General features: G+C 34.1%; 1 protein-coding gene across 3 annotated transcripts in view; it reads right to left on the bottom strand.

The window, feature by feature from the left end:
• The window catches only part of C9H1orf27 (chromosome 9 C1orf27 homolog), a 202529-nt gene that overhangs the window by 157900 nt on the left and 24655 nt on the right, over positions 1-19974 (bottom strand). For 2 of the 3 annotated variants that reach the window (XR_002335971.1, XR_002335970.1), the window contains exons 13-14: positions 18236-18421; positions 7431-7541 (exon numbers count right to left, since the gene is read on the bottom strand). Coding sequence is in view for 1 of the 3 variants with exons in the window: in XM_005653747.3 (XP_005653804.1) it covers positions 6033-6100; positions 7431-7541; positions 18236-18421 (365 nt within the window). In the remaining 2 variants the exon portion in view is untranslated. Of the gene's footprint in view, positions 1-4097; positions 6101-7430; positions 7542-18235; positions 18422-19974 lie in introns of those variants that run through there. The other variant, XM_005653747.3, reaches the window with a different exon arrangement.

Below are 19974 nucleotides of genomic sequence, written 5' to 3'. Positions count from 1 at the left end.
GTTAGGATCAAAAGTGCAACTGTAATAATCTTTAAGACCTCAGAAATATTTAAGCCAGTGCCTCATCCTCATAGATTTTAGTTAGACAGAAAGACTTCTAAGAATCTTATAAGTACAGACTGTAGTCCACTTAGCTAGACAATGGGTATCTAAAATTCTTAAAGGTATCGTCCTTCAGCAGCCAGACTCTCAGCTCAAAGTAGAGAGAGAGGCCTGCCATGAACTGATTTGTGGGTGTGCTTTCTGTCTAATGCATAATTTCATTCATAGTAAATACATGATATTTTTTAATGGAATTACATCCATTTAGTCTAAAAGGGAGAGACAGTTCAAAATAAGAGGCTTCTGGGCTGTCAACCTTCAAAAATCAGGTAGCAAGCTGAGAAAGTTCTTCAGCTTAAAATATAAGCCATTTCTTATGGGAAAGGACTCAGAGTAAGAAGCACAAAACTGTAAAGGAAAGCCGAGAGATGAGGACCACTCTCGGGGAGAATTAGGTCCTAGCATACATATATTCCCTGCTCACAGAATCATGAATTAGACATGTGCCCAATTGGAGTTCAGAATTATTATGCAGTATTTGCTACTTTATACCTAGTAATTTTCCTCTTTTTGAAGAGTGGCTGTTGCATGTCTGGCTATTGTATACTAGATGAGCATAGGGAAGAAAATTTGGAACTTTAGTTCATGCATCTTTTCAATAAAGTGGCTCGAGTGTGCCTGAAGCCAATTTAGATGACAAGATTATGAGCTTTCGGCCTGAATCTGATGACATGAGATGAGACTTCAAAGTGTTTGGGAAAGAGGCGAATGCATTTTCCACATATCAGGAACATTAACTGCTATAGCCAAGGGTGTTATGGTAAATAACATGGCCACTATCAAGGCCTTTTCTTCTTGCATATGCGTATCCATTGAGAGGTAAAGTTTCTTCCTCTTCCCCTTTCATCTAGGCTGGTCCTGTAGATTAGTTTGATCAATACAATTTAGTGAAAATGCTTTGAGTCTTCCAAGCCAGGGCTTCAAGAGAACCCACAACTTCTACTTCTCTCTTCTTGGGAGGCTCACACGTGGGATGCTACTTCTTGGATCTGAGCCATCATCATAGGAAGAAGCCCATTCACCAAGAGAAGAACCCCAAGCCACATAGAGAACTGAGGTGTTATAGCTGAGTTCCCAGTGCACACAGCCAGCATCAACTGCCAACCATGCAAAATGAACTGTCTTGGATATTTAAAGCCCAATCAGGCTTGTAGAAAACTGTTGCTCTAGCCGATACCATGTATAGTAGAATCGCCAATTGATCGTTGTCAACTCAGAATTACCAGAAAAATGAAATGGTTGTTCTTTCAAGTCAATTAAGTTGGGGATGGTTTGTTAGTAAGATACAACCAAAATAACACATGTTAATGTCATTAATAGTCAGGAAACTTATTTCAATTCAAGAACTAAAACATCAGTATTGTTCCATTTATTCATTTGTTCCTTCTTGTCTTACTGTCCTGCCATCACTCTCACCCTAAAACGGTAATATGAATTTTTGCTATATCTTTCTTTTCATTACTGTCTCCCGAATGAGAGACAGTAATGAAAAGAAAGTTTAATTTCCCCAACTCATCTACGAGTTACTTTGGGACATTTGTGATAAAAGTAAGTTTAATTTCCCCAACTCATCTACGAGTTACTTTGGGACATTTCATGTCAGCGCTATTCTTTTTTTTTTTTTTTTATCACAAATATATGTATTCTTATAGTTTAGAATATCACAAATATATGTATTATCACAAATATATGTATTCTTATAGTTTAGATTTGCTTGTTTTTAAACTTTTTAGAAACTGCATGTAGGCTTCTAAGACTTGCTTTATTTAATCATCACTTTGTTCTCAGGTTAGTCTCAATGCTAAATAAAATTATAAAACCCACGATTTACTTTTCTCGTCAGTGGACATATGAGTGGTTACAAACAGGGATGACTTGAACATTGCTAAACATGTACTCTTGAGGTCATATATGAGAATTTCTCTAAGGTATATACGTAGAAGTAGAATGGTTAGGTTTTAGAGTACATGAATGCTTAACTTTGTAAGATAATGTCATATTGCTTTCCAAAGTTTATCAGTTCACAACCCCACCTATAGATATCTACCTGAAGCACATCTTCTTCATTGGTAGTGTTATACTTCTTTTCAATCTACTGGTTGGCAAAACAGTATTCACTATGGTCTTAATTAATCCATCACTTGAGGTTAAACATCTTTTCCGTGTGTAGAAAATACCTATTTTCTCTCTTTTGCTCATTTTTCTACAGGTTAATAATGAATAGAAGTGGTGACAATAGGCATCCTAGTCACGCTACAATTTTTAAATGTATACAACTTCATGATGTATTATCCTTTTTAATAAAATGTTGAATTCAGTTTATTAATAATGCTTTGGACTTTCAGATCTGTGTTAATAGGTGCTATTAGTCTGTAATTTTCTTCTGAGTGTGTGATTCTAGTATCAATAAAAGTTATACAGGCCTCTTAAGATGAACTGAAATATTTCCTCATTATCTGTTCTTTGGAAGAGTTTATATAAAATGCTGAAATAGTATACATGGTCCTTGAAAGAGGAGTAAAACATCTGTAAACATAAGCTAGATGGTTCTAGGAAAAATTATTTCCTATTCAGTACTACTAAGTCCATGTAGCTTTCTATGTCTTCTTCATCCAATTTAAGGAAATGGCACTTTTCTAGACCTTGGTCTATGGTGTAAATCTCCAAATACATTTAAGAAGCTTCTGGTAGTCTCCTGTCATTCTTCTCTCTGCAGTATCTATGGGTTAGGACTCCTTTTAGTGTCTATGTTTACTTGAGCCCTGTTTTCTTCTTGTTCAAATATGCCAATTTGTTTTGTCATGAAAACAACTTTGACACTGTGATTTTGTGTTTTCCAAATCATTGATTTCTCCCATTTCCTGTTTCCTTGCTTGTCCACCGTATTTATTCTGTTATTTCCCTAAGTTACACACTTAGCCTTTAATTTAAGCATTTAAAGCCACTTCCCTCAAAGTGCTCTTTCTGCTGCATCATCCATTTTTTACAAATATAGGACTCAAAATTAGGTTCTAGGTATGTTTTATCTATGAAGGTTTTTTTTTAACTTGTAAAATCATGGGTAAAAAATTAAACTTTATTAGGGACCTCCAACTTATTCCTGATTATTCACTGAATACCAATTTTTTGAAATTTATTGGGACTTACTTCATGCCTAACACATGGTCAATTTTTGCCAATACACAATGCTTAAGAAGAATATTCTCTAATTGTTGATTATTCTAAATAATCATCGAGTCAGTATTATTAAATGCATTATTTAAATCTGTGTTTTCATTCTTTTTTTTTTTTTTTTTTTTTTTGCCTTTTTTTAGGGCTGCACCTGTGGTAGGCTAGGGGTTGAATCAGAGCTGCAGCTGCCCGCCTATGCCACAGCCACAGTAATGCAGAATCTGAGCCATGCCTGCGATCTACACCACAGCTCACCTCAATGCCGGATCCTTAATCCACTGAGTGAGGCCAGGGATCAAACCCACATTCTCATGAATACCAGTCAGGTTTGTTATCGCTGAGCCATTATGGAAATTCCCATAAAGTCTAATTTTAATTTGATACCACTAAAGCTACGCAAGTTTTCTTTTGCTGTTTGCCCAATGTATTTTTTTCATCCTTTAATAAATCCAGCCTATAGCTGATTTAAAAAAAAAAATGAATCAATGTTTTTAACTGGGTTTACCCGAGTCATATTATTATTTGACTTGTTACTAATTTTGTCCCCTGCCCACCCCTGATTTCTTCCCCCTTTTTTGTACTAGTTATTGTCTTCCTATTCTATATTTTACTTTTTTCATTGGAATGAATCATCCCTATTTTAGCAGTTACACTTGAAATTTTGCTACACATACTTAACATAATTTCAAAGTTAAACAGTATTTTAAATCATTTTCTGAATAATAAAACACTTCAGACCACTTTAATTTTAATCACCCCTCCCACCTTTCAAATTATTATCCAGTTTGTCAATTATATTCTATTTTAAAAGTCCACATTAATGTTGCATAAAATGTTTATTTAGTTTTATTTACAATGTTGCTTCTTATAAACACTTTTTTATATAAACAATACTTTTGATTTACATATTTTTCATTTATTTGCCCACTAGTTCTTTAATTTCCAATCGTCCTTTTGGAATCATTTACCTTCTTGAAGATCATCTTTTGCAGTTTTCTTTAATTAAGTTACAATGATGATAAAATATGTTTTTCATTTGAACATGTCTTTATTTCAGTTTTGCTTTGTACAAAGTCCAGGCAGATAATTTATTTTTCTCAGAATTTTGAAGGCACTGTTCCACCATCTTTTGAATACACTGTTGCTATTGAGAAGCCTTCTGAAGTATCTGTCTTGCCTTCACTTATGTTCTTTTTCCCCCTTTGATTGCTTTAAAAATCTTCAGTTTGGTATCTCACAGTTATGTTATATTGGATTTAGGTTTAGGATTTTTATCTATATATGCTTGGGATTTGTTGTGCTTCCTGAATTTATGAGTTCTTGTATTTCCAACAAATGTAGAAAATTCTGTTACCGCTTCAAATACTGCCACTCCTCCAACCTCTCTATTCTCTGCTGCTGGTACTTCTGGTCTTCATAATTCTACCTTCCTTATCTCTTAACTTCTCTTTTTTACATTTTCTAGCACCTTGTTTATCCTTGCTGCACATGGATAATTTCTTTAGATCTAGCTTCCAGCTTGTATATTGTTACTTTGGCTGAGTCTAATATTATAGTCAATATGTCTGACAGTTTTTTTTCTAATTGCAAAGTAACATATTTCTCACCTAGCAGTCTCATTTGTTTCTTTTTCAGATCTGCCTGTGGTTCCATCCTTCATGTATGTTGTTGGTGCTAAGATATTGGAGTACTGAGTCCAAAGTTTATTTCTACAAGTTCTTTCTCCTACTAGTTTCAACTTGCACCTGGTGATCTTTAATCATGAAATAATATTGCTTTATCTTAATCTTGGGAATCTTTGGCTTTTGTCTTGCTTCTGGCCAAGGTATTACAAGCTGAGGCCCACTTCAACTGTCATGGATGGAATAGCATCTCAGATTCAGATTTATCTCCTTGTTTATGGTCTGAGAAGAATTGCATATAGCAGTACTACGATAGTTATTTGTCATCCAGGTAACCACTGTCTACCTTATGCTTAATATAGTTTTCATAATTTCCACATCAAAATGTGTTCATTTTGTCAGGGAGAAAAAATAAGAGGCATAGTTATTGGAGACTTTCGCAACTCTCTTTGAACCTATTAATGCACTCAAAAGTAGATTTTATTCAGGACCAAGCTGTTTTGCAGTACTTATGTACTGCAAATGTATTACTGGAAGCAAAAGTGTTATTTAATATATTAAGTTATAACATACTAACCTGAGAAAGTACATGGGTTATGACAATCCTTGTTGATTGAAACCTCGCTGGAAAGGTTTCTTACCCCTCAACTGAAACTCAATCAGTATTATGGAGCAAAGTGTAGAAAGGTCCTAGAGTATGAACTTATCCAATAAGCTGTTGCCCCATTTTGTAGGAATTTCTCCTATTGTTCTCTTACTAAGACACTTGGTCAACCATGACTATTCAAATTTTCAGTGTCCTAATTAATATGTGGTTCAGATCAATAGGACTAAAATCTATGAAAATAAACCATCATTTTGAACATTTAAAAAAATAGATAATAACAATTTGTTACATGCAACTTCCATCTAGATGCTAACTTTATTCTTGGAAGCCTGAGCCACCTATAATATAAGCAAGGCTAAATAAACAAGGCAGCTGGTGATTTCATTTGAGTTAGAAACACACCTAATAGGTATTATGGCAGCAGATCTGGCTGCTATTGTCTTAAATACAGATGGATTGTTTACATCTTTATTATTCATAACTGTTGATCAGTGTTCTCTGGATGATCAGGAAGCTCTTTGTGCCTCACCCTAATCACTGAAGTAATGAAAGGAGATACCCGCAGCAAGGGCTGCAACTGCAAATGCTGCAATCACACCTAAAAGTAAAACAAACACAAAACAAATGGAAATGGAATGAGCAAAAGAAGGGCTTAACTGACCCTAGGCTTTGAAATGCAGGTAACTGATGGCCTAAACAACAATAACACACACATAAATACATATACTTACACACACACAGGTATTAAAAGCCAACAAAGTCTTAGAGGAAAACATAGCAATAAGTTGAAAAAGTATTTTATAAAGGTTGAACTAATAATCACATATTTCACCACCTTAGTATAACCTTAAAAGAAAAAAAAAATGTCTTTCTTATACACGAGTACATTCACACACATCTAAGAGACAATCTAAGAGACAAACTACCACATATTTTAAAAGGCTTCTATAAACATTTATATTGATATTCCAACTGTCTCATGCTTAAACCAAAAAGACATCTCCAATGAGCAGAAGTTCTCAATAATTACAATGCAAAATCATTTATGTATCCATTGAAAACTACAGAAACTAAAATCTAAGAATTATTAAGCTTGGGTTATAACTTTTATTTTTAACTATTTCCCCTGAGTATTGTTAAGTTAAAAAGACTACAAAAACAAAACCAATCACAGTAGTATAGACACACACACGCTTAAGTACAAAGAATTTAGGAATTAAAATAACTTAAGTTTACCTAGTGAGTAAGTGACAAGAAAAATAACTAACGTTTCTGGCTTCTAATTCTAAGTCAGTCAAAAGTCTTAATGCTTATAAAGCATTTCTCTAATTGGCATTCCATTAAACAACATTCTACATGTTCTTTGCTAAGTATGAAAAATATTAAAGTGACTACCACACTTCTTGGAGCTCTTAAAATGCTAAAGTGCATTAGAATTTCCAGACTTGAATCTTACTCTTTTTCATGGAACACCGATCAAAATCTTCCACAACAGCAATCCTGAGAATATCAGTTTGGAAAACAGTGGCCCTGATAATTGACTCCTAAAACTCAACATGTTTTCTTCTAAAAACGACAAAAATAGGAAGTGTCAGCTTTGAGGGTACCTGGGACAATGCTTTATTTACAAATTTTTCTACCTCTTACGGCCTATCACTTTCTAATACTCAAAAGTATTCTAGATCTTTTTTTTTTTGGCTGCACCTGAAGCATGTAGAATTCCTAAGCCAGGGATTGAACCCAAGCCACAGCAGCAACCCTACCCTCTTGCAGGGACAACACTGGATCCTTAACATGCTGAGCCTCTCAAGGAAAATCCCTATCTAGCTTTTTTAAGAAAGCAAAATGAAATGAAAATAATTTTCAAGTAACAAGAAAACTCAAGTCCAAAATACCATCTTTTCAGTGTTTTAGAAGAAATATAATACCTATATTTTGCTGAATTTTCAACACTACTGTAGTTTTAATTGGCTGCTTTGGTTGTTCATCATCTGTGTTATCCAATGAGGCTTCAGTATTGACAGAGGAACTCACACAAGCTGCAAGAGGATAATAATAATCTTAAATAAAAGGAGGATAATTACCATTTTAAAATGAGTTTCAAAGAACATTATAAAAAAAATATACCATGAGCTCCATTTTTCTTCAACTTGACTTTTCAAACTAACATAATAAATTAGCTCTTTATCAAAGGTAAGCAAATTAAATTTCAGGAAATATATATTAAACTGACATTTAAAAAAATACTTCATGTGTATTTTTATAATTGATCAAAACCAGAGAGCCACAGAGGCAGTTCTGAATGACTCCCACTAATTACAATCTGATTACTATATGGTTAAGAGATAAACTGACAAAAAAATCAAAGTACGTAGCACAGGATAACCTTCACTCTTAATTGCGATTAAATTATATCATTCTTATCGAAGGTTTTGGCAATTGATAATAAAAGTAGGGCTCAGGAAATTGTAGCCCATGGGCCAAACTGCAAGCCAAGGGCCAGGACATACGGGCCCTACAAAGCCTAAAATATTTACTATTTGGACCTATATGGAAAAAGATTGCTGATTATTTATTCTGACACTTGAAATATAGAAGCAAAAGGTGATCATAAATTTGTCCTTAAAACAACTCAATGTTAAGGCAAGTAAGTACATTATCTCACTTACAGTAGGAAAATAAAACCTGTCACGTTAAGTGCACATTTGAGGGTCATGGGCAAAAAGAATGAGGATTAAAATACAGGTTCTCATTCTACACTTCATTATGCTGACAGTAACTAGTGTAGGTTAGCCTAGCTGAATTTATTTAACACTGATTAAAAGTGTTTGAACTGAAAACATCCTTAGGGATCACACCTATAGGTTTTCTTTTTTTTAACTAGTGTTAGAAAATCCCATTGTATAAAATAGATGAAAGCAGAATTATTCTGGTTGAAGCAGAGATGAAGGGCTCCTGAAGACAGACTCCTTCCTTCTCGGAGATGATAGCAGAGTCTTGCTCCACACAACTCTAGGAAAGTATGTTTTGGGATTTTTTGGGTGCTGCACCCAGGGCATGTGGAAGTTCCTAGGCCAGAGCTCAAACCTGTGTCACAGCAGCAACCTGAGCCATAGCAGTGAAAATGCTGGATCCTTAACCCCCTGAACCACCAGGGAACTCCTCTAGGAAATATGTTTGAAAGCAACTGCAGGTGATCCTTGAACAACACAGGTTTGAACTACATGGATACACTTACTTATACATAAATTTTTTTCACTAAATACATGCTACATTCATGGTTGGTTGAATCCATGGATGCAGAACTGCCCACATGAAGAGCTAACTGTGAAGCTTTACATGGATTTTCAACTGCGGGAGAGTCAGCACCCACAAACCCCTTGTTGTTCAAGGGTCAGTTGTGCTTCATGTTGCTCTCTTTATTTACAAAGAAGAGACGAGAACCACAGAGTGAGAGACAGTATATACCACTGTTCAAATTCAATGTAAAATAGCTTATTGACTGTATTTCAAATCTTTTATGACATCTCTGAATCCCAATATACTAAGCATAAGGATGTCCTCACAAGGATGACACATAAATTCACTAAAGTAATTATCTACGCTACCAAAATGAATGAAAAAAAATCTCCCTACTTCTCAACAATTTCCCACAAAGAAAAGTTTGTCATTTTTAGAAATAATCCTTAGTAGCTACCTCATCAGAATCAAGGGAATCACTATTCCTTTTTCTCCATCTTTGAGCATTTGATTAAAGTTCTTTAAAAACAAATAACGTTTCTTTTTTTTCTATTCTCATATCAAATTAGTCATCAAGGCCAACAAATTCTTCTTACAATAATACAGTAATTCTCCAGAATTATTTAGTCTTCTATATTTCCACAGCTTTAGTCTTCTCAGGGGCCATAACTTCTAAAGCACATTAGACCAAGCTTAAAATTTCCCCTAAATTAATCCATAGGTCTAAAAGTTGAATAGATAGTACAATTTTATTCATGTTAAAAACACACACAACTTTGGCTTTTCTCTTAGCAAATAGCACTACTAAAACATTTTTTCTTTGGGCCACTAAAATACTTAAATCGGATAAAAACAAAATGGGTAAAGCATGAATTACACCTATTTGCTACAGAAACTTTTTACTTGAGTACTTGTAGAAAAAGAACACAAAAATGGTTTTACTGTCATGACATATTACTTATATATTTAATACTGAATTGTTACATGTAAAGATCATGCTCTAAGAGGCCAAGTACTCTGCATAAGCAATTGTCTTCTATTAAAAAAAAGACATTCCAGTGCTCTATTTCCATTTTAAAATCCATCACACAAAATCACGTATGTCTGACACAAATCTGAGATAATTTTACTGAAGCAGAGCATTGTTCAAGGACAGATAAATTCTTTTAACAATTTGGTTGTGTCTGGTTTTGGCAGGGGTCTTACAGAATTTTAATTCAAATCTCAGACGGTGTCATTTCACCAATACTTTAATGTTATCTAAACTTTAAATGCAAGTAACATATGATTCAACAGGAAATTAGATCTTAACCATTCCTTAAAACTAGGTAATTTTAACTGCAGACAAAACTCAAATTAATCATGAAAGAAAACAACTTTTCTTAAGCAACTGTCAACAGAAAAGAAAACAAACGCCATGATGAACATAAGCTAAGTTGTAGATATATTCAGTTTCATTCCAAGCTGCTGATAGGCAGGACTATTTAGAAGCTTAAAATGAAATGTTAGGACTTGAACGCCTCAGTTAGTCGCCTTCTTCCCCATCCTGAAATCCTGAATTAATGAGGTCTCACTAGTCAGTTACTGAGCCATGAAGATACATCTTCACCACTACTTCGCCATTAATTTTTTCCCTTTATAACTAAATTATCAATGTTTAACCAAAAAACAAAAATTAATTTCACCTCTGAAATCAACGCATAATTGGCAAAAACTGGTCTCACCAGATGTTAAAGGTGTGTTTCCAAATTTTTAGCTGATACTGCAGATAAAGTACACCTGAATTATTAAGTTAATATCTACTGGGAGATGACTAATGCATTTAAGAAATTTTAAAGCCATTTATCCCTCACCTTAAGTGAGTCATTTTGACAAACAAATTGTTCTTCATCCCTTAAGTCATTTAAAAGTATGTTATTTTAAAATACTTACTTGGCAAAATATGCATTTTAAACATAGCAACTACTTGGCAAGTGTATTACAGAAGAGAAATAATGACTAAATAATAACATCAAATACTTAGAAAATAAAGCCAAATAGTTTTAACAAGATTAACAATCTTAGATATATATTAATTGATTTCAATTTTTGAATTTCAACATTTGAACTCCGCTTTTCTTGATTTAAACAGAATCTTAATTTCAAATATAAAGAAAATCTCTGCATACTGTACAGCATGACTTTCATACTTTAATGTTTTTCATTATAATTCAGAAGGTCCATTATTTAAAAGTCTTATAATAATTTAGCAAATATCACCTTACTTTTAAATATCTATTTTTGTTTAGAAATGATTTTCCTTAACATTGTTACTAAACTCTAGTACCAACCCCAAAAGCATGGGGGTTCAGAAGGTACTTATTTAAGGTTACATAGTTACAAGTGACAGACTTGGACTCAGCTAAAACATCTTGGTAAAATTATGCATTTAATATTTTTGAATAAATTAATAAATAAATAAGTAAATGCAAAAGTGAATATAATCCTTAAACAACAGGATTTTTATTAAAAAATTTAATTTTTACATTCAAATGTTCATGTTTGCACCCTATCCCATATTGTGTTATTTTGCTACTAAATAGCTAAATCATTCCTATTAATTCAACAAATAACCTGATGAAGTAAAACTGATATAATTCCCAGCAAGTCTTATTCTTGGCCACAACAGAGCTGATGTCAGCATTCAATTCCTAAAAAGCTTAGAGTTACTTTTACTGTATTCACCCTTCAAAATGAACTCAAACGTCACCTGTTCCAAGAAGCCTTCCCTGAATCACTTATGGGGATAGTGCCTATTCTAATGTTCTGATAATTCTCCGTTCATTCCCCTATTATAGAACTTACAACTCTGCTTCAGAATAACCCATTTCTGTATTTCCACTACACTGTGAGCTTCTTGAGAGTCAGGACTATGTATCTGATCTTTAGAATTCTAACACATAATAGGCAAACAACAAGTTGTAATAATCCAGATCATTCAGTTGAGATTTCCGTATGTTTTGAAAATAGGGCAGAGTCCTAAAAGAACTGTATCTACCTTACTGAAGTAGTATCTTCAAGATATACATAATATTAGAAAAATATATAGTACTATCTAGACCCATGAGTTTGACATAGCACTCATATAATTACATACACCTAAACTTACAAGGGTTTTATTTCCTTTTTCTTGCTAATATTAAACCCTTCCTATTCAGTTAATACATCTCAATACTAGACTGCCAGTATAAAAAAAGAAATAGGAAATAAGTTTAAGATACACTGTAAAACAAACAACTAAGTGCCAATATTAAAAGCTTATGAAAATTAAAACCTACACAAGACAAATGGATTAATATTTATACATCACCTAAAATTTTAATTTTTTTTTTTTTCTGCTTTTCAAGGCCATACCCACAGCATATGGAAGTTCCCAGGCTGAAATGGAGCTACAGCTGCCGGCCTATACCACAGCCATAGCAATGCTGGATCCCAGTCACATCTGTGACCTACACCACAGCTCATGGCAATGCCGGATCCTCAACCCACTGAGCAAGGCCAGGGACGGAACCCACAACCTCATGGTTCCTAGCTGGATTTGTTTCTGCTGCACCATGATGGGAACTCCTAAAAATTACTTAAAAATACTTCACAGTTACTAGTTCATGCTAATATATTTAATATAATACAAACAATGCTAATGATAAAGATTACTGAAGGAAAGCTAATAAACAGGCTTAAAATATATATAGTATATTTATAAATGATAAAACAATTTATTAAGGAATAACATTTAAATCTAATAATAACAGATAGAAATATATTGTCTTAAGTCTAAAATGAGATATTTCAGGGAGTTTCCTTCATGGCTCAGAGGTTAACGAACCCGACTAGGATCCACGAGGATGTGGGTTCAATCCCTGGCCTCACTCAGTGGGTTAAGGATCTGGCGGTGCAGTGAGCTGCAGTTCCCATTTGATCCATAGCCTGGGAACTTCCATATGCCACGTGTGCAGCCTTAAAAAGCAAAAATAAATAAATAAAATATTTTAATTATTTGTAAAAATATTTCAAACAATTTAAAGAACTATGCAAAATGAAGTAACTGTTAATGTATTTGGGATTATCTACTATGTATTATAAAGCATAAACTTATACAATAGGCATGCGCTTCCAGTTAAAGAGAAACATAAAAGTTGTAATATTAAACAGTGAAAAGTGAATTTACTAAAATTTAAAATAATAATGTCAAACCTTTGTTACTAGAGATTATAGGTTATTGCTAACATACCATCAAAATATTTTTTCTGAATGAATTATTAACCAAGTCACCGGCGACCCTAAAATTCTGCTCATTAATCTTAAGTTCTTAGTTGCTCTTAGGACTTTACTACATACTTGGCATAATTAATAATGTGCACAATTCCATCTCCAAAATAATATTACAGGCTTCTTGAGAAAAGGAATCTGGACATTGATTTGCAATGTTATAACACTGCTTTAAACAGAGCAAATGCTTAACAAAATTTATGATAAATAGATACACTAAATGCTATAAACTAGAATTAATTATGTGGCAAAAATATATGTGCTACAATTTTTTTTTGTTTGGAAAAGAAAAATTGCTTTATTCAAGAGGCTAGCAACCTGGAGAGAAGGCAGACTCGTGTCCAAAATCCAACTCCCAGTGCTACACTACACAAACCTTAAAAACGTTATGTCTCGCTAGGCATAAGCTTATAATTTTTCAAGCATAAAGTAAATATTTAAAAAATGGGCTATAGGAGTTCCCGTCATGGCGCAGCAGAAACGAATCCATCTAGGAACCATGAGGTGGTGGGTTCGATCCCTGGCCTCACTCAGTGGGTTAAGGATCCAGCATTGCCGTGAGCTGTGGTGTAGGTCACAGATGTGGCTCAGATCTGGCATTGCTGTGGCTCTGGCGTAGGCCAGCAGCTACAGCTCCAACTGGACCTCTAGTCTGGGAACCTCCATATGCCACGGGTGCAGGCCTAAAAAGACAAAAAGCCAAAAAAAAAAAAAATTTGCTATAGTTTCCTAAAGACTACCTATTCAGTATATGTCAGTGAGTAACAAACATTTATGAATAACAATCATAACAATGCTTTAGGCATGGAGCTCAGGTAAAGAAATACTAACTCTCAAAAATCTTAGTCTAATGTGAAAGATTAAACATGCAACTGATGAGTTCAATAATTACAAGTATGGCAAGTAATCTAAAAAAGCAGCACAAAACTACGATTAAGTGTAACAGAAGAATTTGCCTGGCTGAGCATGTAAAAGTATCTACGCAGGTTAAAAAAAAATTCTACTTAGCTCCTTGAAAACAAGATCAGTATCTTATTGATCCTTGGACCCCAAACCATAGGACTACAAAAATCAATAATTTGTTCAATCAACAAATATTTACTGAGTACCAAAAATATGTTAAAGCTAGCTTCTTAGTAAAGTGCTAGAAATACAACAGAGAGCAAGAAAGGAAAAGCTGCTCATCTTACTGAAAAATCAATATATGTTTACTGAAATATAATGTAAAATTATTTCATACAGATTTTAATTTATTGGGTTTTAGCTTTGGAGGTCGTGAAGCAAGGCTGCTATAGTTGCCTCCTTAACAACATATTACAGTGGCAGAAGCTACTTAGATTTTTACTTTAATCTGTTTTAGCAGTATAAAGAATAGACATTAATCTGTTATTGAGATTAATAAATATAATTAACTTTTTAAAGTATAATTTTGAGTATTGAATAAAATACAAACTAGTTCTGCTTGTATGCTTATGTTTAAAATATAACATGAAAATAAATGAGATTAAATATTTCTTAATGCAGATGGTAGTCTTAAAAAAGTCTAAATGAAGTCTCTTGCTTCTTACTCTTTTATATCTGTTTTTTAAAGTTGCGGAGTTCCCACTGTGGCTCAGTGGTAATGAATCCGACTAGTATCCATGAGGGCATGGGTTCAACCCCTGGCCTTGCTCAGTGGGTTAAAGATCTTGCGCTGCCATGAGCTGTGGTGTAGATTGCAGAGGTGGCTCAGATCTGGCATTGCTGTGGCTGTGGCGCAGGCCGACAGCTACAGCTCCGATTCAACCTCTAGCCTGGGAACTTCCATTTGCTTGCAGGTGCGGCTCTAAAAAAAAAAGACAAAAAACAATAAAAGAAATAAAGTAGTTTGTGAATAGGGCAAGTTTTGCACACAGTGCTACCTTTAGTCATTCTTTTTTTTTTTTTTTTTGGCCATGTCCACAGCATGAGGAAGTTGCTAGTCCAGGGATTAAACCCCCAAGCCATAGCAGTGACAATGCCCAATACATAGTTGACAGGCCACCAGGGAACTCCCATGTCATTCTTAATTCAGCAATGTGATAAGCACTAAAAGAGTGACAAATAATTCAAAAGAATATGAAAACTTCAGTCAAGTGAGAAATTATACTGACATAAGATGAAATTAAATGAGTGATTAATGTAACACTGTTCAAGTTAGAAAAATTTTTAAATGATGGAATTAAAAAGCCTAGGCCTATATATTTATCTAGATCATGAAAAGTAATAGTGCTATAGTCTGTACTGCTTAAGGCTCACAGAATGGCTGTAAAACAAAATTGTTTGAAAAAAAGCACAGAGTCCCGAACCAAACTGCGGAAGTTTAAATTCCATTTTCCCCATTTTACTAGCTATGTAATCCTGAAAAACTTAATTGATCTTTCTAAGCCTCAATTCTTTCATCTGGAAAACTGAGCTAACAATTGCATAATAATCATTATAGGATTGTTACAAGGATTAAATGATTTAGCATCTGTAAGGCTCTTAAAACAGTACCTGCACATAGTAGGTTCTATGAAAATAATAGCAAATATTAGATATAATTAGAATCTAATTAGATATTAGGTTCAATTCCAGGTAATATATTTTAAGAAAGGCAAAGACAGTTTTTAATCTTTCTTAGGTTACTTACTCTTTGAAAGCTACAGAAATTTTCCCTAGAAAAAAATTATACAATTACATTCAAATGGTTAGTGGATCTCCTGATAGGCAGCTATGACCCAAGGTTTTGGAAAGCCCAGGTTAAAAATTCCTAATATAGGAGTTCCCATTGCGGTGCAACAGAAATGAACTCAATCAGTATCCATGAGAATGTAGGTTCAATCCCTGGCCTCACTCAGTGGGTCAAGGATCCATCATTGCCATGAGCTGTGTTATAGGTCACAGACTCAGCTCGGATCCCAAGTTGCTGTGGCTGTGGTACAGGCTAGCAGCTACAGCTCCGATTCAACCTCTAGCCTGGGAACTTTCATATGCTGTGAGTATGACCCTAAAAAAAAAAAAAAAAAAAAAAAAAAATCCTAATTTAGAGGGAGGCAAACAAGGTAGTAAGAAGAAAAAAAAAAAAAACTGAGGTCTAGAAACCAGAATTATGAGAACAGTTAAAGGTATATGGGAACATCTGGCTTTGAAATATTTGGAACATGACAATTGCCCTCAATTTAAACTTAAAAGTATGGCCTCAATAAAATAGTACAGCTGACACTTGAACAACAAGGCTTTGAAATGCACGAGTCCACTTAAACTCAGAAGGTTTTCAATAGATACATACTACAGTACTACATAATCCACAGCTGGTTAAACCTGTGGATGTGGAACTGTGGACATGGAGTGCCAACTGCAAAATTTACACAGATTATCAACTACGTGGAGGCTGGTGCCCCTGGTCCCTGTATTGTTCGAGGGTCAACTGGTTTACTGCCCTAGCTTACTGAAGAAAGTATAGGTTTCAGAAAGCCAGTCTGGTATTCACAATAAGGAAGAATAGAGTCTAAATATTCAGATTTCAGTACTATAAGAAAGAGAATGAACCAGGTCAATTCTAATGATCTCACATAAAACTTAGCAAAGGTATCAACAATAAGGTTGGTCAAGAATTACTCTTAGGCACTAGTGACAGAAATGAACATAAGCAAACAAAAATCTCTGCCTTCATGATTCTAAAACTGGTCAGCAGAAAGAGCATAGCCAGGAATCTGGAAAAACATTTCAGAAAGCAGCAAACATTTCAAACAGTCTACTCACTTAGATAATATGCTATAGCTACACCTTTAGAAATACTAAGTTTTCAGGGGACTGAAACACAGTTTGGGCTTTAATATCTGGTACTTTACAGTGCTTTTGTGTTCTTTGTTTTTTTCCTTTAAAGCAAACTTACTATTCTACATGATAAATAAGAACCTGAATTACTGGGGGCGGGGGGAGGGAACCTGGTGGTCTTCAACTAACATGAGGCTTTACCAAGAGATGTGAAATTCCCCAACCGACATGACTCACCACAGAAAACAGACTCACTCACTCTACTCTTGTGGGGCTAGAAATCAGTTAAGCAACAAAAGAATAAGAAAAATTAGAACTAGAAAAAGGACTTAAAATGGCTACATTCGAATTTCATAAACATTTATATTCAGAAGTAACCTAAAGTCTATCTACTATGATATCTGAAATTTCAAGACTGATAAAGAGATAGGTAATCAATATTTCCATAAATATTTGTAAGTAATTATTTTTTATCACTTTTTTCAATGTTTCAGAAAAATTGTCATACACTTACACATTTATTTATAGACATGTTTTCACATCCCACTCTCAGAAACAAAAAAAAAAAGCAAAGCTAAGCAAAACAAAAAAAGACTTTTACAATGTAAGGTCAAATGTCAAAGTGATGGCCGGGAAAAAATTGTATTACCCAATCACATAGTATAGCAAATCTATATGCTCTGTGAAAATAATCTTCATCTCATTTTTGGAACCGCCCACTTTAGCTTAATATTCCAATTATATGAAGGGGATAGGAAAGTAAAGGCAAATAGTATAGACATGTTTAATAACATGTTTAAAAAACTCTGTGACATGATGCTTAACTAAATAATTATAATAATGGATTTCAGAAAACTTCTAAGAAAAGAAATACCTTAAAGCTATATATTTCTACCTAATTAAGGCTTAACTTGTTTTCTGAAGATCTACTTGCTAGGCTTGGAAAAATCTAAAATGTCTTAAATTTAGGGAGTTCCTGCTGTGGCAGAGTGGGCTAAGAATCTGACTGCAGGCTAAGAATCTGTGGGTGGCTGTGAAGGTGCAGGTTCGATCCCTGGCCCAGCACAATGGGTTGAAGGATCCAGCATTGCTGCAACTGTGCTGTAGTTTACAGCTCCAGCACAGATTCAACCCTTGGCCCAGGAATTTCCATATGCCACAGGTGTGGCCATAGAGAACAAAAATATTTTAAAAAAGAGTAAAGTATCTTAAATTTTGGTACCATTTTCCAGAAAAACACTGCATGTTTATGTTCTGCGTAGAAATTAAATAGACACATTTTAAAATGCTCCAAAGGTATCAAACAGAACTAGTTTTAAGGAAATCTAAAGACATGATATTTAAACTGGATGTCCCATAGGTAACCTTAGCCAATCTAATCAGGTTCTTAAAAACCTCATATAATTACCTGTGTTTACTTCCTCTGCAATTTCCAAATCTTCTATTTGAATCATATGATCTAACATCTCTATAAAATGGTCTCTTATTTCTTCAGCTGACTCATCACCAAATTTATAATCACACAACATTACAGCAGATCCCGGAATGGGGACAAAAACTCGGTGAGGGAGGATGTGGAACTCTTTTTCAGAATCTAAAAGGAGAAGGAACAATACCAATATTTAAATAGGCCTGTCACTGGCATCGGTGATATATATATGAAAGTATATCCAAAAAATAAATAAATATAAAAGCCTAAAACATCTTTTCATTTTCTAGTTGATCTGGCACAAAACTGCTTACTGAATTCTTTGCCTCAATACTTAAGGCTCTGGAAGGGACCAAAATAATACTCTCATATGTAAACTCACCACTGCCTTCAATATGAGGTTGTTGTTGATTACACATTCTTATATTATCCAGTCTGGTGATGGAATACCCAGGAGATAATTTTGTTCCTGATTTTGGAAATTGTTTTGTTTGCTTTAACCTTACAGAATTTTCTGAAAAATTTTCCCTTCCTCATGCAGGTTTAGAGCCAAATTAATGGCTCACCCACAGTAAGTGTAAAGGACATGACAGCATTCATTTCTATACTAATCTCACCACTGACCTCATCTTACATGATGTAGCTTCCTATATCAAGCATCTGTAGGACATCAAGGATGTAAGAATTGTTTTCTGTACAATTCTCACATCCAACTCCATCTTGCTTCCTTTCTTCATTTTCCCTTTGCCCGATTCTCACTGTTAATACTTATTTTACCTAGATAACTTGTAATGCCTTTTTTAAAATAGCCTTAAATCATTTTTAGAAAAAATAATCTGGACCTAAGTAAATAATGAATATTTCGTTCATCTTTCAATATTCACATTTCCCTCAATTTCTAACATAATCCCTGTGTTTAGTGTAGGCCCACATAAACACTTAATTATCGCTTGGCTCATCACCATGACTTGATGAAATACCAACAAAGACAGATTTTGTGTAAAGAATTATTTCTTTCAGCAATGGATACGATTTAAAAAGCTACCAAAGACCTAGCAGAAAACTAGGGCTCACTTTAACAGTAACATACATTTCCTTGTCAAGAAAAGAGTAGTAGCTTTATAAAACTACAAATAGAAAGTGATAAAGAATGCCTTAAGTGTCACAGGAAATGCCATGACTTAAATTATGTGTTCTTGCCAGATTCTGATTATGTTATTTTCATACGAGAACTGGTAGAATTTTACTCTTTGACCAGACTGCCTCCTAGTTGTAAAATTATCTTACTGCAATTTGTACTATAGCATGTAAACTGTCCACACATTGATATGAGGTCCTTATTATTTTATTTTGGGCCACAGTTTCTTAAAATAGGTTAAGTTCAAGACTTTCAAAGATGGCTGTAATGTATATGCATAAATGGCATGTAAAATTTTACAACTATTTCAAACTGTATTGATTCTAGGTTTGCCTGAAAAACACATATGTGCTTGCAAAGTCAAATGTTAGAAAAGTGGTTGCAATGAACTTAAATTACGCATTAAAAAAGAAAAGTACTTATTTTCTAATTAAAAGTTAAATTAACCATTTAGAATCTAAATAAGACCAAGTTTTCTAGTTGGTCTGTGGTTTAAAAATGGAAGGTTAGATCTTTAAAAAAAAAAAAAAAAAGTCGATCTCCAAAAGTATTCTAAAAACAGAATCCTTTTGGCATATTC

Source organism: Sus scrofa, chromosome 9 (assembly GCF_000003025.6).
Source record: "Sus scrofa isolate TJ Tabasco breed Duroc chromosome 9, Sscrofa11.1, whole genome shotgun sequence".
NCBI lineage: Eukaryota > Metazoa > Chordata > Mammalia > Artiodactyla > Suidae > Sus > Sus scrofa.
This window is presented reverse-complemented; position numbering and strand designations above follow the sequence as displayed.